The sequence below is a fragment of the Ambystoma mexicanum genome, chromosome 3q (assembly GCF_040938575.1).
Source record: "Ambystoma mexicanum isolate Mex_15411 chromosome 3q, UKY_AmexF1_1, whole genome shotgun sequence".
NCBI lineage: Eukaryota > Metazoa > Chordata > Amphibia > Caudata > Ambystomatidae > Ambystoma > Ambystoma mexicanum.
In genome coordinates, this window is record NC_090926.1 from 276,433,579 (window position 1) to 276,460,092 (window position 26,514).

The 26,514-nt window shown below is 47.8% G+C and overlaps 1 protein-coding gene across 2 annotated transcripts in view; it reads left to right on the forward strand.

The window, feature by feature from the left end:
- Window positions 1–26,514, forward strand: part of SMARCC2 (SWI/SNF related BAF chromatin remodeling complex subunit C2) — a 2,756,167-nt gene that overhangs the window by 2,189,422 nt on the left and 540,231 nt on the right. For both annotated transcript variants that reach the window (XM_069653753.1, XM_069653754.1), the window contains exon 20: window positions 16,420–16,678. In XM_069653753.1, coding sequence (XP_069509854.1) covers window positions 16,420–16,678 — 259 coding nt within the window. The remainder of the gene's footprint in view (window positions 1–16,419; window positions 16,679–26,514) is intronic.

Sequence of the window (26,514 nt, forward strand, 5' to 3'; positions counted from 1 at the left end):
GAGGTGAGAAAAACACGAGAGAAGACAAGTATTTTCATAGTAGAAAAACAGAGAAAAGGTCTAGCTTTTTAGAGGTTGATGAAATTGTCATGAACGAGAATGTGCAGAGATGTGAGCAGAAAAGGTAAGGGAAGAGTCAATGTATACACACCAAGATTGCGACCAGCGGGTGAAATAGGTAGAGAGTTAGAAGGGAAAGCGATGAAAGTAAGAGGGAGAGGAGGAGGAACGGAGGAAACAGGAAATAAGTTACCTCAGTATCGAAAGGGTTAAGTTAAAGAAAATGGCTAGACATCCAGGACTGGACGGCAGGGAGGCAGGATGAGATAGTCTTTGTCATGATGCCTACCCCCAGGCATCCGGACCAAGCCCATCAGCCCCGGCTAGGGGCTATCTGGGTTCAGTCCTGGTGCCTTAGGCGCCAGGCTCATAGTCATTACTTACCTCAGGCAGACCATGCTGCAAATGACTCCAATCCAACATGAAGCCTGAAAGGGACTATTTTTCTACAGGGACTATTTTTTACTCGGGTGTGGTTCTAGGGACTTCTTACCTGGGACTAGTTTTGAGGCTATTTAAACCACACCCGACCAGCAACACACACTTTGCGTTATTCTGCATCCAGCAGCGTAACACTCACCGTGCCTGCAGCCTGCATCCAGTCTTCTGCCACGCCCGCCTCAAATCCGGAGCTCCTAAAACAGGAGGAAAGAAAGGGACAAGGTTAGAAAACGAACTTATTTCTATTCCACACCTGATTCTGGATCCATCTTGTCTCCGGACCTGTAAAGAACATCATTTCTGCACGTGCCGCACCTCCAGCTGCAGCACCGCGCCATACTCACCAGTCTTCACAGCATCCTTCGGGTCGGCGCTGCCTCCATCATTTCTTCGCCAAACTTCGGCACCTAGGAGACAAAAGAAAACCACAAGTTGAGCCGAGGGAACCAACAAATATAATTCTTACCACTATAGACTTACCTGATTTACCACCGGAGGCATCCTTTTGTGACTCTCCATATTTTCATGTGCCGCATCTGTAAAGAGACAAAACAACACGTTTTCCTCGTGCAACATTTAGCGGACTGCGCCGGGTAATACAGACTCTTACCTGAGCGCCACCAGCTGCCACAAGAGCATCTTTTCACGAGCCAGCTGCAAGACAAGAAAGGAAGAGGGAACAAGAGTGAACATCGGACATATTGAACTCTATGAACTTAATATTTACTGGCCCTCACCAGGAACCTCAGAGTCAATACTCTCCGGAACTCTCCCGAGCCTTCAAACCAGTGAAGTAACTGGAATCGACGCGCCCCTGCAAATCCACGCAGGATGGAGAGCTCATCTTTCAAGAATATAAGGTGAGATTGCTGTGAGGGCATTTTGGAGGTGATTAGTTGTGGAGGACTGTGGGGGTGCCATCACTTGAATCCACAAGTGGCTAAATCCATCTCTCCACTTGCAGGAGAATATTTCTACGGGTTAAGCAGACAAGATTAGGAAGACAGATCCAGTCAGTCATCGCTGAACTACGCATCACATGGGTGGAGACCGCAGCTGTCCGGGTCCGACCGACGCCCCTGTGGGAGCCAGGTGAGCGTAACAGTCTTATGAATAGCAGGTGTGAAGGACGAGAAATAAATAAAAACTTGTCATCAGCGTTGAAGAGGTGGGATAGGCTGAACAAGGTGGTAATAGAAGCAAACGGGATAGCATACAACAAAAAGAGAAGCGGGCAAAGACAGAACCCTGAGCTACACCATGTTTAAGGGGGAAGGTAGAGGACGTGTCTCCAGCCCAAGAGACCGAATAGGCACAATTGGAGATCAGAGAGGAACCATCAAGAACAGAGTTTATGAAACCAAGAGAAGCCTGTGATGCTAGTAGAAGAGAGTGGTTGACAGTAGCAAAGGCTGCTGAGAGATCTAGAAGTACCAAGAGTGAAGAATGTTTGGCATAACAAGCTGACAGAAGTCATTTAGTAACAGAAAGGAGTGCAGTACCAGTAGAGTAACAAGTGTGAAAGCCAGATTGTAAGTGAGGATGGCGAGAGTGGAGATTAAGATAGAGACCAGAAAATAGACAATTTGCTCAGGAAGCTTGGAGCGATAGGTAAGGAGAGAAATGGGCCTGAAATTAGAGAGGAGAGGAGGAACCAGAGTAGGGTTCTTAACAATGGGGAAGGATCATGGCACACTTAAATGATGACAAGAAGATGGAAGAAGGGTAGCATTAAAAAGAAAAGTAAGGTAGGTAAGGAATGGGAAGAACTTGGCAATTAAAGGGGAAGGAAAAGGATCAGTAGGCGAGGAAGTGTGATGGGCATGAGACTGAAAAGTATCAGTATCGGCATAAGACAGAGGGAGAAAGGACAATGGAGAGAGATGGGCAGAGGAAAGAAGGAGAAGGAGAGGGGAAGCTTGAGATAATGGAAGAGAGCAACTTTAGAAAAAAATAGATCATATCTGAGGCAGATAAAGATGAGGTTCATGCAGTGTGGGGGGGAGGGGAGAAAATTTGATTCAAGTTCTGAGAAAGGCACTGTTAGGGAGAATTCTCTGTTAAGGCTAATTTCCCAAACCTAGTGAGTCCCCCAGCAGCTTTGCTGGATTTTTCCGGTTTATTTTTTTCTCCTACTAAGAGTGAGACTCTTTTTCTCCCACTCTTAGACATGATTTGAGGTCTTCCTTTGACCTTGTATGTGTTTTATGGGCTATGGGGTCCTTTACCCCATAGGGCTTCATGTGTTTTTGGTATGTGGGTTACACAGCACCCTCAGTGCAGTAACCCAGGGGTGTCATAGTGACCCCCAAACATAGACTCCATACCCTGGGACTGACTACTGTCTCCCAGGGCATGTCAAGTCACCATTGGCTTTACTAGTCCCAAATTATAAACAGAAACCAGTACAAACCATCATATTGTGGACGTACTGGTCGGGGCAATTCGATTGCCCCGGGGTCTGTTGTTCGAGGGGGCATGTCTCTGTCCCCCCTGACCGAGTTTTGGCTGGTGGCAGTGGATACTACTTTTTATATTCGACCGCGAATATTTTCCTATGGGATTTTCCCATTGTTCGAGGCTATCAGTTTTTAATATAGCCTCGAACATACCGCTGGGTTATTAAATTAATAAAAATCACTGGTTGGTATTTTTTGCCGAAACTCGGTTCCAAAATGACGTTTGTGTTCGCTTCTGTGACTCCAACCCAAGTCGGGCCCTTTGTTCCACTTTTTGCGGGCTTCTCCACAGAAGCCTCCAAAAGTGGTGCCACTCTGTCTGGGTAGCACAGTGGGTGTGGGAGGGGGTTTAAGCACCCTGGACTGAGTTGCCTTGGCAACTCAAGTCGCACTCTTGTGTGATTGGCACAAGTGGTGAGCCGCCCGGCTCATCACTTAGCATTTTTGATTGACGGCTAGGCTGAATGAATGAGGGTTTGCTGCATAAAAGCAGGGCTTTGGGGACTGGAACTTCAGAAGTCACCACAGGACCTAAAGAATCCGAAGAGGGAGAAGCTGAGCCGACCTGCAACGGCGACACCACCGGTGGAGCCCTGCTGGACCGTCTCACCACTTTTCCCAACGACAGAGGAGATCTACAACCCGGAGAGTCTTATTCCTTTGACTGGTGGGGATAACCAGTTTGCCCGTCTTTTTGCCTTCCCGGATCATCTTGTGGCCGCCTTGCCTGTGCCAAGCACCCCGGCAACTGGGATACCACGGTTTTTCCACTACCGTGAATAAAAGGGTCATACCTTTTAACCGGAGAACTCCGCGGCTGGTTTCTTCCCTGGCAGTGCAACGACCTTCAGCTTTCCTCCACACCGAGACCTTCTCTTCCTCTGGACGACACTGTGACTTGCAGCTGCTGCCAGGAACAACTGCCCCCGCTGGAGGATCCTCTCCACTTTGAAGGTACTGTGTCCGCCTGGCCTCCCTCGCAACGGTCTGTGTGGGGTGACTCTTAAAGCCTCCACTTACCACTTGGGTTGGCCTTAGGCTGGCTAACTGAACTTTTCTGAGCTGACTTAATTATTTTCTGAACTCCCTGCAAGACTTTTCAAGACTTTTAAACTGTGTGATCTTGGGCGCATTGGTGCTCTGTTCTCTCCAAGAGGGAGCCTGGCCTCTGAAATTTTTGCTCACAAGTAGACTTGACTTTCCTGCCGTGCTGGGTGCTTCTAAAGTATTGTGTTGTGTGCTTTTCCTATTTTTTACCTTTTCCCTCCCTTTTTCTTAACTTATTGGAGTGCCATCTTTAGTTAAGCGCTCACCTCTGTCTGGAAATAAGTGGTGTTAACTAAGACTTGTCTAATAAGGAATAAGGGATGTACATCTAATAATAGTGACTGTGTTGAATTTACTTACCTCTTTGTGTGCTAGTGTAATTTCAAGTGTGTCTTTAAATAAATAATTATATATTTTTACACCAAAGCTCTGGTCAGTGTTTGCTTGTTCTACTGTGTCTCTGTACCTATTCTGTATACTCTGCATACTGCCAAACTCATCTTGAGAGAAGTCTGACTGCTCAGCCACAGCTACCAGGTAAATCTGGGTGGTACAGACTGCTACCAATTGGGTTTACTGCCAACCACCTGTAGTCCTAAATCTTTTGCAGTGGTCCCTAAGGGAACTGCACAGGTTTCTGCCTAACAGGCCCAGAGGATGAGACGAAACTGAGTCAATAAGATCAGTGTAGTATTTTTTAGCGGAGAAGAAAGCTGAGTTATAGATGGTATGGAGAGAAGGGAGAGAGGCAGAGCTGGCGGGAGAAGGTAACTTCCTCCAGCGATGCTTGGGCTGCAAAGAGAGCAGCAGAGTGAGGTTAGTGGTGGGGATAATCATGGCTGCTGAAGCGTACAAGAAGGAGTAAAAGAAGAGCAGGGTAGAGTGTGTCAAAAGAATCCGAAATAGCAGAACAAAAAGGAGAGAAAGCAGAATCAACAGAGACAGATGCGAGCTCAGGAAAGAAGTGGGGGTAAATAGTGATGGGCGTTATAAAAGCCAGAGCATCGAAGCTGCATAGGTCACAACGAAGGAAGATGCCAGATGAAGCAGAGGATGGGGGAGATGCAGGAGGAGGGATAAGAGAGAGAGAGAGAGAGAGAGAGAGAGAGAGAGAGAGAGAAAGAAGAGCATGATCCGAGGACTGAAAGGGCCAGGCAGTAACAGAAGTTCAAGATGAGACAGAGGAGAAAATGAGAGCCAGAGGTGTGAGAAGTTGGGGATGGAGCAGGCGAGAGGTAGTAGAAATCGAGAAGGGATAGCAGAGGAACAGAGGCATGGATCGACTGGAGGTGCAGATTAAAGTTGCCAAGTAGGAATAAAGGGAGATTAGAGGGTAGGAGAAAGGACAGAAGAGAGTCAAGATCCTCACAGAAGGAGGCGGGTGGACCTGGGGCGTGCAGTAAATCGGAATGAAAGCTAAGGCATCAGGTTTGAGAAACAAAGTATATTGATATTTAAACATAGAGAAAAGAGGAATATTAGGAGGGGGTGGAGAAATAGAGTAGGAAGAGCTGTAGAGAATGCCGACACCACCCCCTCGGCCCGATGGACTGGGGGTATGCAAGAAGGCAGATGAAGAGGACGCCGCGGTCAAAGGTTGCCTGGTGGCTTTGTCAGTGTTCAAGAGGTCTCAGGATCAGGGATCCTTCTTTACTATTCCTGTAATTACCCAATTTCTGAAGGGCTTTGTAAATAGGTTTCCGCCAACACCATTTGTGGTTCCAGAGTGGAACCTCAATTTGACGCTGACCCTTTTGATGGCGGCTCCATTTGAGCCTATGCATTCTTCTTCTGTCAGGTTACTCACCCTTAAGATGGCTTTTCTGGTGGCCATTACGTCAGCAAAGCGTGTATGTGAGCTTCAAGTTCTCTTCTGCAGGCCTCCCTTCGTGGTTTTTTTAAATGGAGAAGGCCTCACTTAAAGTCAGACCTAAATTCCTGCCAAAGGTGGTTTCGGAGTTTCACGTCTCTCAGACCATTGACCTCTCTGTATTCTACCCACCACCTCACCCTGCCAGGGATGAAGAAAGAATACACAGGCTGGACCCAAAGAGGGCGCTCAGCTATTTTGTAGCTAGGATTGTAGACTTCATATGGGATGACTAACTTTTTGTTGCCTTCTCACAATCCAGCAGAGGTCGGGGCTGTGTCTAAACAGACAATTGCCTGCTGGATAGTCCTCTGCATTGCACAAAGCGGGAACGGAAGTGCCCTCAAGCATCAGAGCGCATAACAACAGGCGCATGATGACTTCCTCTGTGCTGCAAAGGGGCGTGCCGATAAGGGATCTGTCGGGCAGCACATTTATCGTTGCTGCACACTTTTACGAAAAAATGACAGCCTACATTTGTCTATAGAAAGAACATTACTGGTAGGTAATTTCACCTTCAGAAACACTTCAGTCGACAAAGTTCAAGTATCTTGTAACTAGATATGATTGTTATAGAACTATGAATTACGTTATTATGTTTAGATGCCACTTAACAATGACTGATTCTATTTTACGTTTGTAGCATAGCATTGGGTGGTGAAAAACATTGTGTTTGGCTTTCTGTGTAACTTATATATAATGTATTCTAAATTATTTTCACACACACTTATGCAATTCTTACTAAATATAATTGAGTTTTTGAGTCCTCCTATATATGGACACCCCATTACAAGGGACTGACCTTGGATTTCTCTCACATGCAACTTTTATTTCCTTATTAGTCAGAGGAACTGACCAGTCCCCTTCAAACAATATGAATTGCAGCTGTAAAAGAGATTCAACAAGATTTCATTCATCAAAAAGTGACAGAGATCACAAAACATATGCTCAGTGTCCATTTAAAGAGATGGGAAAGATGCAACAGAAAAAAAATGTACTCCTACGTCCCGCCCCCTTTCCTCCATACTGTATGGGTGTCCCTCGCTAGGGACAGGACCTGAACCTTTTTCACCAGAAAAAATCTTCTTCCCCTTTTAAACTTAGAGGCGCGTGGGGGGGCGGCCCTGGGAGCCTACGCTCCTCTGACTCCGCCCACCGGCGCCACTCAATCCTCTTTTCTGTGACGACGGGAACGGACCGCTTTCACCAGCGCTCCTGGGTTAGGCTTTGTACTAGTAATTCCATGCGCTCCTCCCCGGAGAATGATTTTTGTCTTTTTGTCTTCATTCAGATACCTCTGTCCTCTGGCGCCACGCTTCTCCCCGGCGCATGTCGACGTCATTGGGCTTTAGCAGGTGTCCAGCCTGCAAGGGTCTCTTCCCTAAGTCTGACTCCCACGCTCTGTGGCTCCGCTGCCTTGGCCCTGATCACAGGTGGGAGGGTTGCTCCGCGTGTGATTCACTTACACCGCTCGCTCTGAAGAACAGGTTATCTCGTGGAGAAAGCTCTTTGGAAGGTTGCCTGCAGAGGACTTGAGGAACTTTGTCAGACACAAGGGCCACTATTTCCATCAGCCCCCCGTAAGGGTGACTCCTTCCCCAGGAAACGTCCTAGCAGGAAAGACCGGTCAGGTCCTAACACCAGCACAGGTACCGAGGCTGCTTCAGCTACCGGCCGCCAGAGATCCTACCGGTGACGTCGCTGACGGACCACAATGTTCTATTACCGGGTCTTCACCCGAGTGGCTACACCCTACTACCGGACAAATGTCTGAGGGGGCGCTTGTACGCAGCACTCCCGGCGACACTACTGAGGGCACAATGCCTACCAGGCCCCGTCCTGAGGTGCAGGCTAGGCCTCAACCTCCAACGCCAAGAGTCCAGGAAGAGGCCAGGCCCAGCGCGGCAAGCATCACGACATAGGCATGTGGCATGCAGGAAGACAAAATGGCTGCTGTGCCAGACAAAATGGCAGCTTGTGCAACGCCATCTCCCTTAGGGGCACAGGTAGGAGAACGAGTTTCTATTCTAGGTGGGACTGGTCTTCATCAGGTACGTGGCCTACATCGTATCCTTCAGCGTCGCAGAACAGATACACCCCACAAGTAGCGAGGCAAATCGTGCCCAGGCCTAAGCAACCTCAGAGCCCTGCGCCTATGCCCACACCTCCAAGTGCCTCACCGGCCTGTGAGGACAGGTTTTTGGAAAAGTACCTCACGCTTATGAGGTCCCCACAGATGGGCGTCATCCTCAAGGATGTGATCAGGGACATGCTCTCTCCAGTCCTGTCTCCAGTTCTGCCGCTAGCACCCACGGCCGCTTGGCCCATGGCTCCAGCGCCTCAGGGCCCCCGTGCAGCCTCTGCTGCCCATGCCTGCTCCCATGACACCAGCCCCTCCGCCTCCTGCAGTCCCGGCGGTTCCGTATCAGCCCGAGCAGCTGCCTCTGCCTCCAGTCAGTACACCTTAGCCCTCAGCGCCCAGTACTCCTCCAGCTGCATCGGACCAACAGGACACTTTGGTGGACACTGATGAGGAGGACGACCCTGACATGCCTTCCTCTGCCAAAGCATTTCTCAAACGGCTTGCAGGTCTGGACGAATACCTGGGCCTCCCACAACCTCAGGTGGAACAACCAGAGGCGGGTGTTCTAGCAGAAGTCCTCACTCTACGCCCTGCAGCTAGAACAGGGATTCCATTGCAGAAGGATGTTGTGGCTCTGGCCAAAAAGGTATAGCTTAAACCCCATTCGGCGCAGCCTACCAACAGGCGCCTGAACGCAAAGTACAGGCAAATGGATGGGGATCCACTCTTGCTGTCGGCACACCCTCAGCCACACTCCACTATGATCGTTGCGGCCTCACTCTACTCCATGGCGCAGTCCTCCTCGACTACCTCAGCCTCAGCACTCCTGGGTAAGGAGGAGAAGATTTTGGAAGCGTAAGGAAAGAAGGTCTATTTCAACGCCTCGCTGCACCTTAGTCAATCCAATGCAGATGCTTTGTTCGCTGCTGTCAACCAAAGGCTTTGGCTGGAAATAGCCAACTTCCTTTTGGAACCTCTGGTACAGAGTCAGGCGCGGAGCTGGCGTAAGCAAAAATTGTTGCACAGGACATAATGGAGTCCACCGTGGCCCGCATAAACACCTCTGGCTGTGCCATCTGCATCGGCCTGGCTACGGGCTACCAAGTTCAACCGGGACGTCCAGGAGCGCATATTGGACCTTCCATTCGAGGGTGGTGACCTTCTTCAGTTCACCACCGATGAGGAACTTGATAACAGTTCCCAGACTGCAAAACCCTTATCTATCCTCACGAAGTCCACGCCCAAGACCTAAAGCCAGGCACACCAGCGTTCCGACAAGGGTTGGGCCTTCTGCGGGTTCTGAGGCTTCCAGGAACGAAGGTCCTGGCAGCCGGATCAGTCTCCAAGTCAGCACCACCGCAAACAGCACAAGGCAGGGAATACGTTTTATTTTCAGTCCCCCTCCTCAGCCCCTGCTTCAGAGTGAAAAAAGCCATAACAACCTCATCCGGGTCCACTTGTTTCCGGTGGGGGGCAGGCTTGCCCTTCACGCTCAATGCTGGGGCACAAGGTATGCAGACCCCTGGATACTCTCAGTAGTGTCCACAGGCTACCGCCTACCGATTCCTCCCTCCCCCCTGCTCCCACAGATTGGGACAGCAACTCTGTTGGCGGAAATTCTATCGCTCGTAGAGAGTCAGGCAGTGGAAGAAGTCCCAGCCTCCTAGCAGGATATGGGCTTCTACTCATGGATTTTCACCATACACAAGAAGAACCAGGCTGGCCTGAGAGTTGTGTTGGACCTTTCAACCTTGAAGCTTTCTATCCCTCTTCAAAAGTTCAAGATGGTTACCCCAGCGCTTATTGCTGAGACATTGTGCATGGGAGACTGGATGTGCTCCCTGGACCTTAAGGATGCGTACCTACACGTCCCAATCTGGCAGCCCAATTGGTACTTTCTGAGGTTCAGGATCTTGGGCTTTCATTTCCAATACAAGGTTCTACTCTTTGGCCTCAATTCAGCCCCCAGGGTCTTTACCAGACTTATGAATGCAGTGGCAGCCATTCTCAGGGCCCAGGGTCACCACGTCTACCCATACCTAGATGACTGGCTCGTAAGGACAAGATCTCCTGAGGCAGTCCAACACACAGTCCAACACACAGCCTCCACCCTCATGAATACACTACAGGAATTGAGATTTTCCATCAACCTCAAGAAGTCTCAGCTGGAGCCTACACAGAATCTAACGTTCCTAGGCCTCATCTGGGATATGAGCTCAAAGAGAGTTTTTCCCTCTGAGGACAAGATCACAGCCATCAAGAGAGCCACGGGGCATTTCCTCAGCAGGGCAGTGACCTCAGCATGCTGGTACCAACACCTCCTGGGCATCATGGCAGCATGTCTTCTAGCCATGCCACACAAGAGATTCAAGATGAGATGCTTGCAGGTGCACTTCACAGCCTCCTGGAGTCAGGAGAGGGGTTCCCAGGCGGAGCTGGTCAGCATCCCATTTCAGCTTCACCAGGACCTAGTCTGGTAGAACACAGACTTCAACTTGCAGATAGTCAGGCCCTTTCGGCAACCAGCACTACAGGTTACCATCGCCACAGACTCATCTCTAGAGGGTTGGGGAGCCACCCTGGACATCCACAGCGTCCACAAGGGCTGGTCCCGTCAGGAGCAGGAAGCCCACATCAACTGGCTCGAGTTGATGGCCATCTGGCTCGCTCTCAAAGCCTTCCTCCCGATGGGCCAGTGGCAAATCAATCCTAATTCAAACGGGCAGTTCCACCAGCATGTATTACTTCAACAAGCAGGGTGGTTCCAGGTCTCCTCCTCTCTGCGCTCTAGCACTCAGCATTTGGGAGTGGGCTCTAGTAAACAACATTCATTTGGCAGCAATCTACCTCCTGGGTGAGTCCAACCTGGAGGCAGACAGGCTCAGCAGGCTGTGTGCGGACAACTACAAATGGCAGTTGAATGAACAGGTCCTTCAAGGGATCTTCAACAGATGGGGACATCCTCAGGTGGATCTTTTTGCCTCCTGGTCCAACAGGAGATGCCTCAGTTTGCGTCCTGGCTGGGACAAGGCTGGTGCTCTCTGGGCGATGCGATTCAGATACAGTGCAACAACATTTACGCATATGCCTTCCCTCCCACTTTCCTGGTACACAGGGTAATCTGCAAGATAAGGGGGTCCAGGCACCTATGCATCATTCTAATAGCTCCTTGGTGGCCGATGAGGCCATGGTTCTCCTAACTGCTTAGCATGTCGGATCATCCCCCAATACACCTACCGCTGGCACTAGCTCACCTACTATCTCAGCAGGGAGGGACGGTCATCCACCCCGCCTCCCAGAGGTTAGTCCTTGCAGTGTGGTTCCTGAGCAGGTCACATTAAAGCCCTTGCGTCTGTCACAGGCTAACCTAGACATCATACACGGTGCTAGGAGCGAAGCTGCTAGGAGCCAGTACATGAGCAAGTGGACTAGGTTTTTTCACTGGGCGGAATAAAAGGAAGTCGATCCGCTGACTTGCACATTAGATGAAGTGCTATCCTTCTCAGCACACCTTGCACACTCAGGGGTGCAAGTAGACACATGTTGCACCTATCTGGCGGCCGTCTGAGCCTATCAGAACTCTGAGGAGGAGGTCTTTTCATCCTCCAACCCGATAGTTAAGACATTTGGTGGGCCCCACCAGGCTCTAACACCTATCAAGAAGCCACACCCGCTGTGGGATCTCAATGTAGTCTTGGGCGCCTTGACGCATAAAGCATTTGAGCCAGTGGTGTCCGTGGAAATCAGACTAGTCACCATTAAGACAGCCCTCTTGGTGGGTCTTACATCTGCATGCAGGGTCAGTGAAATCCAGGCACTGGTGACTTCAGAGACCTATACTACTTTTCATTAGGACAAGGTGGTGCTTAGAACTAACCCTCCCGTTCTTACCTAAGGTAGTCTCCTCGATTCACCTCAATGAGGAGATAGTGCTACCTATTTTCTTTGCAGGCCCCAAGCACGAGGCCCAGGGGGTACTGCACTGTCTAGATGTCAGGCGTGCTATAACATTCTACCTGGACAGAACCAAGAGCTTCTGGAAATCAGAGGCTCTCTTCGTCACTTACGGTGGGTCAAGGCTAGGATATCAAGCTTCCAAGGCCTCCATAGCAAGATGGATGGTAGCAGCAATCAAGGAAGCTTATGAGGGGCAGCACAAACCACTCCCAGCAAATATGCATGCCCACGCTATCAGAGCCAAGGCTGCGGCTGTGGTTTTTACAGAGGCATGTTCCGTGGCAGGTCATCAGCAGGGTGGCTGCATGGGCTATGCCTTCGGCCTTCTGCAAACACTACTGCTTGGATGTCAGCTCCACGTCAGAAGCAGCATTTGGCCAGGCAGTATTAAGGGACTTGTTTTCTTAGGAGGGTCACCTCTCCACCCTGGGGCTACATTCAGTTGTAATCACCCATACAGTATGGAGGAACCCCACAACCTGAGAGAAATGACCTCCACCATGGTCTTCAGAAAGGGATTAAAAACCCTTATGTTTAATTAAACACCTCTCTGGTTGTAAACTCTGCTCGTATTTTGTCTTTGTACGGCTCCTGAGTGTCTGTATTCTGTCCTCGATGTCTAGCGCCCTTAAGCCTCCGGGTCAGTGGCTGCGCTATATACAATTATTAAAGTAAACAGGAAAGGGGTCGGGATGTAGGAGTAATTATAAATTACTCACTGTAGTGACTAACATACTGCTAGTCCTTAGTCCCATTTCCTCCATACACCCCACCATCCTCCCCCTTAATACAACTAGTGTCATTAGGTAATGGTAATATTGTTGAAGCGTCAAATGGGACTGAGGAGTGGGGCCGGTGGACGGAGTCAGGGGAGCGCATGCTCCCAGGGCTGCACCCCTGCACGCCGCTAAATTTAAACGGGAAGAAGATTTTTTCTGGTGAAAAAGGTTCTGTCTCCCGTCCCTAGCGAGGGACGTCCATACAATATGGAGGAAAGGGGACTATGGACTAGGAGTACATTAGTCATTACGGTGAGTAACTCATAATTTTCCTTGCATGCATAACTATTATTGATATTGATATGTGTTTATTACCTTTATGTCCTCTATTGGTGTTGGAGCCGGGAAATGATTTGCTGAGTGGTTCCAAGGTTACTGCCACCTATCTCGTTCTGATTGGTCAGGCTTGTCTCCCATAACTGTGCATATGCACTCTTCTAGGCTACATCCTCAACCAAGTCAGGAATCTCTTTAGGGCCAGGAGTCTTAACCATGTACCTCCTTCATTCTTTCTTTTCTCTTCCTGACTTTACTTAAACTTCCTCCGTGTCACCTTCTCCTTTTCTTCTCCCTACTCGTCTACACCTCTAATCCTCTTTCTTCTCTCCACTGTCACTCCTCCTTTCCGCTGCCTCTCCTCGGCCTCACAGCACCACCACGCTTTCATCTGTTCCTGCACTCAGACTCTCATCTCCCACATTTTCCTTTTGCTGCATTGTTAGGGAGAATTCTCTGTATAGGCTAATTTCCCAAACCTAGTGAGTCCCCCAGCAGCTTTGCTGGATTTTTTGGGGTTTATTTTTTTCTCCTGCTAAGAGTGAGACTCTTTTTCTCACACTCTTGGGCATGATTTGAGAATGTCCTTTGACTATGTAATGTGTTTTATGGGCTATGGGGTCTTTTACTCCATAGGGCTTCATGTGTTTTTGGTATGTGTGTTACACAGCACCCTCAGTGCAGTAACACAGGGGTGTCATAGTGACCCCCAAACATAGACTCCATACCCTGGGACTGAATACTGTCTCCCAGGGCATGTAAAGTCACCATTGACTTTATTAGTCTTAAATTGTGAACAGAACCAGTACAAACCATCATATTGTGGAAGTACTGGTACGGGTAATTCGATTGCCCCAGGGTCTGTTTTTCAAGGGGGCACTGTCCAGTCCCCCCTTGTCGAGTTTCTGGCTGGTGGCAGTGGTTACCACGCGAAATATTCCACCGGAATATTTCCTATGGGATTTTCCCATTCATTTTAAACGCACCACTTTTTTTGGTGCAATGTTAAATATACTCCCGGGTTATTTATTTAATATTTATTCCCCGGTTGGGTCTTTTTGCCAGAACTCGGTTTTAAAATGGCATTTGTGTTCGCCTCTGTAACTCCAACCCAAGTCGAGCCCTTTGTTCCACTTTTGGCGGGCTTCTGCACAGAAGCCTTCAAAAGTGGTGCCACTCTGTCTGGGTCTACAGAATGTGGGGGAGGGGGGGAATAGGTACCCTGGACTGAGTTGCCTCGGCAACTCAAGTCACACTCTTGTGATAGGACTTTGGGGACTGGAACTTCAGAAGTCGCCACAGGACCTAAAGAATCCGAAGAGGGAGAAGCTGAGCCGACCTGCAACGACGACACCACCGGTGGAGCCCTGCTGAACCGACTCACCACTTTCCAACGACAGAGAAGATCTTCCTCCAGGAGAGTCTTCTTCCTTTGAGCTGGTGGGGTCAACCAGTTCGCCCCTTTTTCGCCTTTGTGGATCGTCTCGTGGTTGAATCGCCCGTGCCAAGCACCCCGGGGGCCGGATAGCCACGCTTCACCACTACCACGAATAAAAGGGTAGTACCTTTTAACCGGGAAACTCTGCGTCTGGTTTCTTCCCTGGCAGTGCAACGACCTCCAGCTTTCCTCCACGTCGAGATCTTCTCTTCCCCTGGAAGAAGCACCGACTTGCACCAGCTGCCAGGAACAACTGCCCCCGCTGGAGCTTTCTCACCATTTCAGGTACTGTGTCCCGCCTGGTCTCCCTTGCAACAGACTGTCCAAGGTGTCCCGTAAATCCTTGACTCTCTATACTGGGGTGACCTCGGACCTGTTAACTAACTTTCTGAACTGATCTAACTCTTTTTGAACTATCTGCAAAGACTTTTAAAGTGTACTTCAACTTTGTGATCTTGGGCACATTCCGTCTTGCTCTCTCCAAGAGTGGGCCTGGCCTATGAACTTTTTGCTCTACAGTAGACTCTGCCTTTCTTGACTTGTTGTGGTTCTGTTAAAAGTGTTGTTATTGTGTGTTTTCCTATTTCTGCCTTTTCTCTCCCTTTTTAAATAATTATTGGCGTGCCATCTTGGTTAAGCGCTCACCTCTGTGTTGATAATAAGTGGTGTTCTTTTCCTAAGACTTAATCAGGGATAATTAATCAGGGAGGTGTATATATTTCTAGTGACTGTGTTTGAACTTGCTTGACATATTAGTGCCAGTGTATTTTTACAAGTGTGTTTTTAAATAAATAATGATATACTTTTATACCAAAGCTCTGGTCAGTGTTTGCTTGTGCTACTGTATTTTTGTACCTATTGTGTATACTCTATATACTGCCTAACTCTTGAGAGAAGTCTGACTGCTCAGCCACAGCTACCAGGTAAATCTGGGTGGTACAGACTGCTACCAATTGGGTTTACTGCTAACACCTGTAGTCTTAAACTTTTTGCAGTGGTCCCTAAGGGAACTGCACAGGTTTTTGCCTAATATGCATTACGCCTTATAGGTCTTGTAGTTGACTGCCGCCAGCTGTATGCATGATTTGAGCATGGCCTGTGATTGTTCATGCCCATCGCAAACTACAGGTTCCCATGCGTTGGGTAGCGGACCAACTTGCCAAGGTTACAAAATATGTGTACACCACCTTGTATTTGTTCTGCCACTCCTTAAGGACCCCTGGTTCTTCAGCCCTGAATGACAGTAGCGCATCATTCCCAATTCCATTCTGACATTCGTGGCACCGTGCAAGCGGTAACAAGCAGTCTGGCGGTTCTTCCCATGAGCAGCCCTCCTGAACCTTTGGCTTACTGATGGCCATCTTTCTCTGATTGTTTTCTTCAGCATGTGGACGCCTGACGGGGCGGACCCATTGCAGATTTCTTCTCATTCCACCTTTGAGTTTTCACCACTAGTCCTAAGATGTTTCTAGCTAGCAGGACTGTCCTGCACACAAGGCTAAGCATGGGGGGAGGCAACTGGGGTTTCCCTCGTATGCCTCCTCTGGTCTTGCATTGTGAATCAGGTGGCAGTCCTCTTCCCCACCATCACCACAGCACCACCCCCTTGCCTCAAACACATGACTTTGTCACAGTGCACACACTGAAGAATTACTTTTACAAGAACACAGGACAGTAACTGATCCATCAGACAGAATACATTACTCGGCTAATGCACCACCCAATGTTATGTCAGCACCTCTGTTCTGCCATGTGGCACAGCAAAATCTCTTAGAGTTTACATCACGAAAAATGTAAGAATATGTGTATAATTTGAAGAATACGTTTAGAACATTGGGAGTAGACCGTGGAGTTAAAAAAGGCATGCAGAGAAAGCATTGGATTTCAACCCCACCTCTTGAATCCCATGGTACATAATGACTGATACGGTCCATGTGAATTTTAGAATATACAAAAAAATGATTGAAAAGAGAGCATTAAGAATACTTCCTGCAATTATATCTCCATAGGCCCTGGAAATGTACAAAGACGACTGGAACAAAGTATCAGAGCATGTGGGCAGCCGCACACAGGATGAGTGCATCCTTCACTTCTTGCGTCTGCCCATCGAGGACCCATACCTGGAGGACTCGGAGTCATCTCTCGGCCCGCTAGCCTATCAGCCCATCCCTTTTAGCCAGTCTGGAAACCCAGTTCTCAGCACAGTAGCCTTCCTCGCCTCTGTTGTGGACCCTCGTGTGGCTTCGGCAGCTGCTAAATCTGCATTGGGTGAGTCAGTTATCGAGCTGCTCTTTGTATTTCAAATGTTAAAGTAAACCACCTTCAGGCATCAGCATAGTCTTCATAAGAGTGGATCCAAGAACCATTACTTAAAGTTGGATTGTATGTGGACCCATACAGTGTCTAAAGTAGGAATTTCTGGAGTGATCCGAGTGGATGGTTTATCTGACAGTGCAATTGCACCATCTTTCTGAGAGCACTTTATGCAGGATATCTTTGCAGATGTAGTACTTGGGCTATAAGTGGCTTACTGATTTCTATGAATATTAAACTAAGCTGAAGATGTACATATGAACATGCATCTGTTCTAACCTTGTCATTCAAATGTAGCAGTGGATCTTGTGGACATAGTGCTTTGTTCTGGTGGTTGTTTGAAATACCAACCATAATGTATGCAATAAGCACATTGTGCAGAGTTATGCTATGTTGCATGGCTTTCCGGATGTGGTGATGTGGAAGGGTGAATCAAACCCAACGCAATCAGTTGTTCATTTACATTCACTCAGTGAAGGTCATGCTCAATAATCAAACCAGACACGCGGCTTACTTATTTGCATATATAGAATGCATAAAGCAGTAACGCATAATTGATGGTACTTACAGATAAAATATCAGTCAGTAAATCTTATATTCTACCGTCCGGTTCTGCACTAGGAGACCCATAGCTAAGATGTGCTGTCAGCACAGTACCGCTGCATTCGGGGACCAGGCAGCGTTTACAACCCCAGGCTGGACTCAAGGTGTTGACAGAGGCGCAACAATATATACTTTCAGATGCTGGGTAACATATAAGTTGCAAAACTAGGAACACCTTCGATCTGTGTGAATTTGAGTTTTACGCAGTGTTTTAATACCATCTTTTAGCAGGGAAAAACCCATCACGAAACAATAAAATCTGCTGTTCTCTTCCAATGGGTAGCGTACACACAAGAGAAAATTCCATTCTTGCTGGCCGAACACATTAAATATACCAAAAACAGGTCCATGTTCATCACAAATGGGAAAAGCTAGCTTAAAGGCGTGTAGGCTTATTAAGGTGGACCATAGATAAGGGTTGCAGAATGGAAGGTGTTAAGACGGAATTTTATTTTTGGAAACTCTGTAGGTCCTTTTAGAGGGTAAGTATGAGTTGGGAGCACTAGAAAGTTGGAACTACTGCACTTGATTGGTGCTTTGGTGTGTATTCTGCTGCATGCGCTGGTGCCTCTAAGGACAGTGCCCCACTGTCCTGGAATGAGAAGGCAGCAAGAAAGGGGGCTCTGCACAGTTCTGCTAGATACTATGGATGGATGAGAGTCTCTCTATTAATAAGTCAAACACTACGTTTTGAAAGCAGTGTATCAAGTGTTTTATTCATGTAACCATCATGTTATGTTTAAGGCTAACCATTGACATACATAGTATCATATACTTCAATGATCACCCGTTTGTGTGTTGTGCCCAATTGTGATATAAAAACAGGTTTTTATCTGGTGATGCATGTTCAGTGATTGGCATTTGTCAGCAATACATATGGGATGAACATGAGAGACAAGTTGAATTAGATATTGTTACACATAATGGTAAACGTCACAGTTTTATATCCGACGAATCCAGATCATGTTGGATGCGTGATGCACAGAGAGCGAGCGAGAGGGAGGCAGAAGGAGAGGAATACGTTAGTTTGTGTGCATGAGGACCCCTTTGGTGGATGTATATGTATGGTCAAAGCGGGGCATATAAATACATCTTACTGATATGGGAGGGATGGGACTACAGTTAGTCCTGGTGAGTGTTCAAGGGAGGAGCCCCGTTTACTGGTTCAGTTATCCACAAGGTATTCTAATGAGAGACCTAGGGAAAGGAGGAGGGTAAAGCTGAATCCAGAGAAGGAGTCAGGAGCAGGACAACCAGGCAGCCAAACTAGCTGGAATGCGGGGGAGTTTAACGGGAGAGGAGGTGAGTAAAGGCTGATGGCTTGTGACAAAGAGTCAGGTGGTGCAATGGGTAGTCGGCAATGTCATGTGGTGTGCCCAGAAAGGTCAGGGGTGTGAAACCAAAGCACAGTTCGCGCAAGGTCAAAAGTAAGGCACCAGTGCCTGGGCAATGAACGCAAGGTGCAGTGAAAGTGGTAAGTGGCCATGTAGGGCACTGCTATGTAATGGCGTGATCAGCGAGGCAATTCTATCAAGGGTATATCCACCATGCATAAGGAGTACAAATGTGTGTTTGGCTGTAGGAAGGGCAGGAATCGAGATAGCCCGTGATTAAATTTGATTAGTCTATTAGACCGGATGCCGGATAGTGCCAGAGCACAGTGGGACACGTGAGCGGCGGTGATAAGTTGAGGTGGCTCGTGGACCACCGCACCTAGAGTATAGTGGGCTGTAGCCCTGTTGCGTAATCGGAATAGCCAAAGTGCATGCCTAGAAAGTCAAGATGAATATTTGCATCCGAAATGCTAGGCCGTTGTGCAGTTGTATAGCGTTTGGAAGGTGGCACACCCGTGTGCTAAGGTAGGGAAATGAGCTGCCTCACTTGGCATGCTAGAAGCAGTGGTCGAAAGCGTTGCTCCTCTACTTTTTTTTAATTAAGTTTTACTGCTCCTATACTTTTATTTTATTAAGAAACCTTTCCGGAATGGTTTCGTTTTAAAATAAAAGTGTAGGAAGAAGTTGAAACTTGCACTTTCAGTGCACTGCACTGAGCGTTCCCCTAGACAGCAGGAGCATGTGCTTGGGGGTTTGTATTGTGTGTGGGAGGGGGCGTGGTTATGGGGTTTGTGTGGAGGGGCAGGCGAGCAGGCAACATAGTTCCACTAATTCATTTCATACACTTCAACCACTGGCTAGAAGGGGATTTGCCGGCATGCTGGCAAAGTGCGAAGGTGCGGCGGAATTAGGCAGAGTGCATATGTGTTGCATGGGTTGTAAATCACAGACTCCTACCTGTTGGGCTCTTGTTCTAGTCACCTGGAGACCGCACTGCGTTCAGTGTCGGCCGCCGTGTTTGAAACCCTGTATATGGAGGCCTCTACAACCCACGTGACAGTGTCTGGGTCTCGTTGGGACCTTGCATTCAGAAGGCGGCTGAAGAAGTTCCTGTGCAAAATTCAATGCAACCTGTACAGTGCATTGGCGTAGATGCAGTTTGAAAGCAGAGGCCTGAAAAAGACCTGCTCTTCCTGTGTGGATTAGGGTGTGGGATGCATTGTATCCCGGGAATGTAGTCCTTGGTATGGGTGTCTAAGTGGAAAGAGAGTTGGGGCTGCACCATCCCAAGAAGAGGCGTGCACATTAGGGTAATAATCGATTTCTCAAGATTTGTAACCAGATATATAGCCAAGACAGCCGCAGAGTGCAACAAGGTATCAAAAAACATTGGCATCTTCTCCAAATTGATTCAGATATCAAACCCTTGGTATCTGACGTGCCCCTATTTTCCTTCAGGAAATCAGCCACATTAAAAAACATGCTCAGCATCCAACCACTACAACACAAAGCAATTGGCTACTTACAGCCCAGGCCAAAGGGTTTTGCAAATGCAGGACTTTCACTGTCTGTCCATATGCCCACCCCACCAACGTGATCACATTTGGAGACATGGGGAGTCATTCCGAGTTTGGAGGTAGCCATGGTGCTGTTTGCGCCATGGCTGCCTCCAATACCGGGTCCAGCACCGGTCTTGTTCAATGGGGACTTACCGGTGTATTCCGCCCTGGAGGGTGCCAGTAAGTCCCGATTGAATAAACCATTCCCATTTGAACCCCCATAGGGCTCAAATGGGAATGGGGAGGGCGCTAATAACGGGCTCGCGACTAGCAAGCCTGTTATTAGCGCCCTGGTTCCTTAGCGGGACCCGTAAGGGACGTGTGGTCAGACCACACGTTCCTTACGGTTCCAGCTAAGGGACCTGGAATTGGGCGGTAATGGATATTCCCTTACCACCCAACGCATAATGACCCCCATTGACCAGCAACATATTAAACAATTCATTAACTGCTGCCCTAAATGTGTTGTCTACGTTATTATTTGTGTTTATGGCCGCAGATATATTGGAAGTACCATGAGAGAGCTACGCACTAGGATCAGGGAGTATCTGAACCTACTTAGTTCTCTAGATACCAAATACCCTCTTGCCAACCGTTGGCAAACAGAGCATCAATTGGGCAACAAAAGAGAGTTTTGGTTCACTGGTCTGGAAAAGATACCGCCCAACATCAGAGGAGGTGACACCTCCTACAACAGGAAGCAAGACTGATCTGAAAGCACAGACTTGTGACCTCCGGACTGAATAAAGAACATGAATTCAATGTATTCTTGTAAAGGTCTTCATATAACCACTGTGTAATTGTCATTCCATGTATGTAGCACACCTTTTACAACATGGGTCTGTATCACATACCCCCGTGTTGTGGCGAATGCCTTCCATTAGAGAGTTACTCGTAAAATGGACACCTTTTGGTCCCCTCTAATCCGTTCCCCCAACCCCTGCCAGGTTCCCCAGCACCCGTCCCTTCAATCCCCCCGACCGTGGTCTGAGCGGGAACACTCTTGGTTAACACCCAGTCCCGGGCACTAGAAACTCCACAGCATGCATTACACAAGCGCATCTCTAACGTGACCCTGACCACACACTGGTCCATCTTCCGGCTGTGTCCTGCGCCCAGCCCATGTTACCCATTGCGAACCAGCTGTTGGGTTACACTTACTCTCCAGTTTTCCAACCACAGGGCTACACACCGCAGTGGTACCACTGGGTTTCCCTTACTCCCTTTAGCCTCGACACAGGCGTCACCACACAATGACTATGTACCCTCACTTCCCCTTCCATTTCCCATACACTGACCTAAACTACCTCCTCCCACATACCAAAGTGGCAACCACCCTCTGGTTCCTTCAGGGCTAACCAAATAAAACTAAGAAATCAACGATTATTACCCTCTCGTAGGCACGGTGCAGCCCCAACTCTCTTTCCACTTAGACACCCATACCAAGGACTACAATCCCGGTATACAATGCATTCCACATCCTTATCCACACAGGAAGAGTAGGTCTTTTTCAGGCCTCTGCTTTTAACTGCATCTATGGCAATGCACTATACAGGTTGCATTGAATTTTGCACAGGCACTTCTTCAGCCGCCTTCTGAATGCAAGGCCCCAACGTGACTCAGACACTGTCACATGGGCTGTAGAGGCCTCCATATACAGGGTTTCCAACATGATGGCCGGCACTGAACTCAGTGCGGTCACCAGGTGACTTGAATAAGAGCCCAGCAGGTACGAGTCTGTGACTTGCAACCCGTGCAACACAATATGCACTTTGCCTAATTCCGCCTAGCCTTCCCACTTTGCCGGCATGTCTGTAAATCCCCCTCTTGTGGGCCAAGTGAGGTGGTTCCTTTTACCAAATTGGTGTGCCATCTTCCAAACGCTACACCCAGGGTCGGACTGAGAAAAGAAATAGGCCCGGTCACCCAAAAAAAAGTGGCCACCCCTCACCTCAAAAAAGTGGCCCACCTCTCGCCTCACGACCCTTGACCTCTGATGACATCACCGGAAGTGATGTCATTTGACCACCTCCCCAAAATGACATCCCAAAAGCAATGAAACATAACCCTTGACCCCTTGACAAAACAGGAAGTGGCATCAAATAGCATTGTTCCTAAGTACACTAAATTACTGTGAATCCAAGCAGACATCCAAGGCCAAATGATAATATGTTATTGTAAAGCACTTACGCTTAAGCTCTTTTTTATAGAACAAATATGCATACAATATCATACAACCTGTGTTGGTACTCATTTAACACCCTTAGAAGGATGAATGGTTTTTTGAAAAAAAATAATAATAATTGGAAAACATTTAAAACATTATTTTTCACATTTATTTTTTCCAAACCGGCCCAGGCATGGCCAGAAACCGTCCCCCACTCCCCAGGGATGATTTCGGCCCGGCCACGGGCCGAAAGGCCGAGGGGCCAATCCGACCCTGGCTACACCACCGCACAACGCCTTAGCATTTCGTATACTAATATTCATCTTCACTTTCTAGGCATGCACTTTTGCTAATCCGATTACGCAACAGGGCTGCAGCCCAATATACTCTAGGTGCCCTGGTCCATGCAGCCATCTCACCTTATCACCCCGACTCACGGGGCTCACTAGCCTCTGGCACTATCTGGCGTCCGGCTTAGTGGCCTAATCAAATTTAAGCAAGAGTTATCTCAGTGACAACTCTTCCTACAGCCAAATACACATTTATACTCCTTACACATGGTGGATATTCCCTTCATATAAATGCTGCGCTGATCATGCCATGACATAGTGGTGCCCTACACGCCTACGTACCACTTTCACTGCACCTTGTGTGCACTGCCCAAGCACTGGTGCTGTACTTTTGACCTTGCGTGCACTGTGCTTTGGTTTCTCACCCTAGACCTCCAGACCGCCTCCCTATATCAATAATGGGATTACATGTTCACACCTTCTTCATACCATTATCTGCTGGTGATTCTGCTCCAATTGAAACGCACCATACACCGGGGTGCGCACCTCCGGGCAACACCACACCTCACACTGTGACGCGTTCTTTCTGGGCACACCACATGGCGTTGCTGATTACCCATTGCACCACCTGACTTTGTCACAAGCACTCAGCCTTTACTCACCTCCCTCTCCCGCTAAACTCCCCCCCAGCTAGTTTGCCTACCAGGTTCTACTGCTCCTCACTCCTTCCGTGGATTCAGCTTTCCCTTCCTGCTTTCCCTAGGTCTCTCATTAGAATACCTTGTGGATAATCCATTGAACCAGTATATGGGGCTCCTCCCTTGAATGCTCACCAGGATTTAGTAGTCCCAGCATTCTCATATTGTTAAGATGTATTTACATGTCCCAATTGACCATACATATACATCCACCAAAGAGGGCCTCATGCACACAAACTATCATATTCCTCTCCTCTTTCCTCTCTCTGTGCATCACGCATCCAACATGACCTGCAATCATCAGATATAAAACTGTGACGTTTACCATTTTCTTTAACAACATCTAATTCAACTTGTCTGTCATGTTCATCCTTTTAAGGGTACCCTTAACATTTAGCATTTTCCCTATTTTATATTTTAGATCAGTGACCTTTTTCTCATGGGTTCTTTCCTCTCATGGATTCCTCATCTATGATAATCTATCTCCAGCAAACCTGATCTTTGAAAACTTTTCTGCCACCAGGGAGTGCAGCACGGCTTTGTGTCAGCGCTTTCTGACACCTTTATACGCCATGCCAGCCATACTAAGGGGTCAGTATATATTGAAGCACCATGACCAAGTCTTTTTTTCTACAAACTATCTTTGCTTTAGGAACATCATTACTTCGAGTTTGCGTCATGCTAAAACCCACTAAGGCCTTCCAGCCCTCAGCAAATTGCAGACGACAATTGTCGGTCTACGACCTGTGAGAAACCTGAAGGAGTCTCCCTGACTAGTCCCCGGGGATCTGTGATCCAGGTGGCCAGTACATGGCCATCGCTATTGGATCCAGTTCCTGTGGGTGGACCAGTGCGGGAGGATCACTTGGAGACTAGCACGCACATCCCATTAACTGCCCCTCTGAACCTGTTGCCGATCATAGAAGTACCCTTTTCAAGAATCGGAATGGACATAATTGGACCTTTAGATACATCCAGATTAGGCAACAAATATGTCCTTGTTATTGTAGACTATGCGACCGGATATCCCGAAGCATTCCCAATGCGGAATAATACCACACAGCAGATCCTTAAACACCTTCTACCGTATTTCTCCAGGGTCGGCTTTCCCAAGGAAATACTAACAGACCAAGGTTCGAACTTTGGGTAAGCTTATGGTAGAAGTCAAAGAGCTACTCAACATTACCACCCTGCGAACTTCTGTGTACCATCCGCAAACCAACGGCTTGGTAGGAAGAGTCAATAAAACTTTGAAGATAATTTTACAAACATTGGTAGATGAGTACGGGAAGGACTGGGACCAAATGATCCTATGGGCACTATTTGCATTAACGAAAACAGGTTTCTCTCCTTTTGGACTGCTCTATGGTCGAGAGCCTAGAGATGTCCTGGACATGCTCCGGGAAACCTGAGAAGAACGGCAAGAGGCACTCATTCCCATCTTCCAAACTGCCACCAGAATGCGGGAACATATGAAATTGGTTTGAGATCTAGTTCGTTCTCATATAGAAAAGGCCCAGAACCAACAAAAATCCACTTACAACATAAAGGTGAGCTTAAGATCATTCTCCATAGGACAAAAAGTATTGGTCCTCTTACCCACCTCAGAAAACAAACTTGTCTCCAAGTGGCAGGGACCCTATGAGAGAGAACAAATGGGAACCTGCACTTATAAAGTAGCCCAACCGGACAGAAAACAGAAGATCCATTTGTATCACGTAAATCTTTTGAAAGAGTGGAAAGAAAACCAGTCAGCCACCCATGCCAAAGTACTAGCCTGTCTGGTTCCTGAAGAGATAGATAGCTTAGATTTAATTCCTCCTGAGCTATCTATCCAACAACAAGATCTAAAAGATGTAGTGGACTCATTTCCTGATGTATTCTCAGAAAAACATGGAAGAGTAAAAGGCACACACCACTATATTAGAACACCTAAGGGTAAAGAGGTTCATTTAAAACCATGTAGACTCCCAGAAGCTTGTAAACAGATAGTTATTGAGGAGGTCTACAAAATGTTGAAAGCCAATATTATCGAGCCTTCTCCAAGTCCATGGTCCTCTCCTATCGTGTTGGTCAATAAACCTGACCGTTCCTGGAGATGCTGCATAGATTTCCTTCAAGTTAATGCCATTTCGGACTTTGATGCCTATCCCATGCCACGCATTGATGACCTAATTGATAAACTTGGAGCAGCCCCCTTTCTATCTACCCTAGATTTAACCAAAGGGTACTGCAAAGTTCCTATGCATGGGCCAGATAAAGAAAAGACTGTGAATTAAACAGTCCTAAAGGTGTTGAAAGCAAAGTCCTTCCTTTTGGCTTACATGGCACGCCAGCCACTTTCCAATGCCTCATGGACCAAAGCCTACAACCCTATTCCAATTTCTGTGGAGCTTACATTACGATATTGTCATTTATAGTAAGACTTAGGAGTACCATCTCTTCCATTTTACACCATCATGAAAGTTCTCAGAGGGGCTGGCCTAACTGATAACCCAGCTAAATGCTGATTAGCCCAGTGAGCCGTAAAATACATCAGCTTCTTTGTAGGGAATTGGAAGGTAAAAGCCATCTTGGATACACCAACCCCCAAGACCAAAAGAGATATTGGAGCTTTTCTCGGGTTAATAGGATATTACTGTAGGTTTATCCCCAACTTTTCTCACAAAACAGCCCGGCTGAGAGATAAACTGAAGAATGCCAAACCCCAGAAACTTCATTGGAGTGATGAATATCATGTATGTTACAACACATTGAAACAAACTCTGTGCCAGGACCGGATGATGAAGGTAGTTGACTTCTCTAAAGAGTTTATATTACAGACGGATGCCTCCCTTACTGGGTTAGGTACAGTCCTGTCTCAGGTTTGTGACGATTTGGAACACCCCATATTATTTGCTAGTCGCAAGCTGCTCCCACGTGAAATAAAAATAACTGTGTTGGAATTAGAGGCCTTGCCCATCAAGTGGGCCATTATCCATTTTAGATACTACCTATTGTGATGGGAATTGACACTCGTTACAGATCACTCACCTCTAGTTTGGATTAGCCAACGTAAAGACTCCAACACTCAGGTCATGCAATGGTTTCTAGACCTACAACCCTATTGTTTCATTGTGGAACACTGAAAAGGGAAAGAC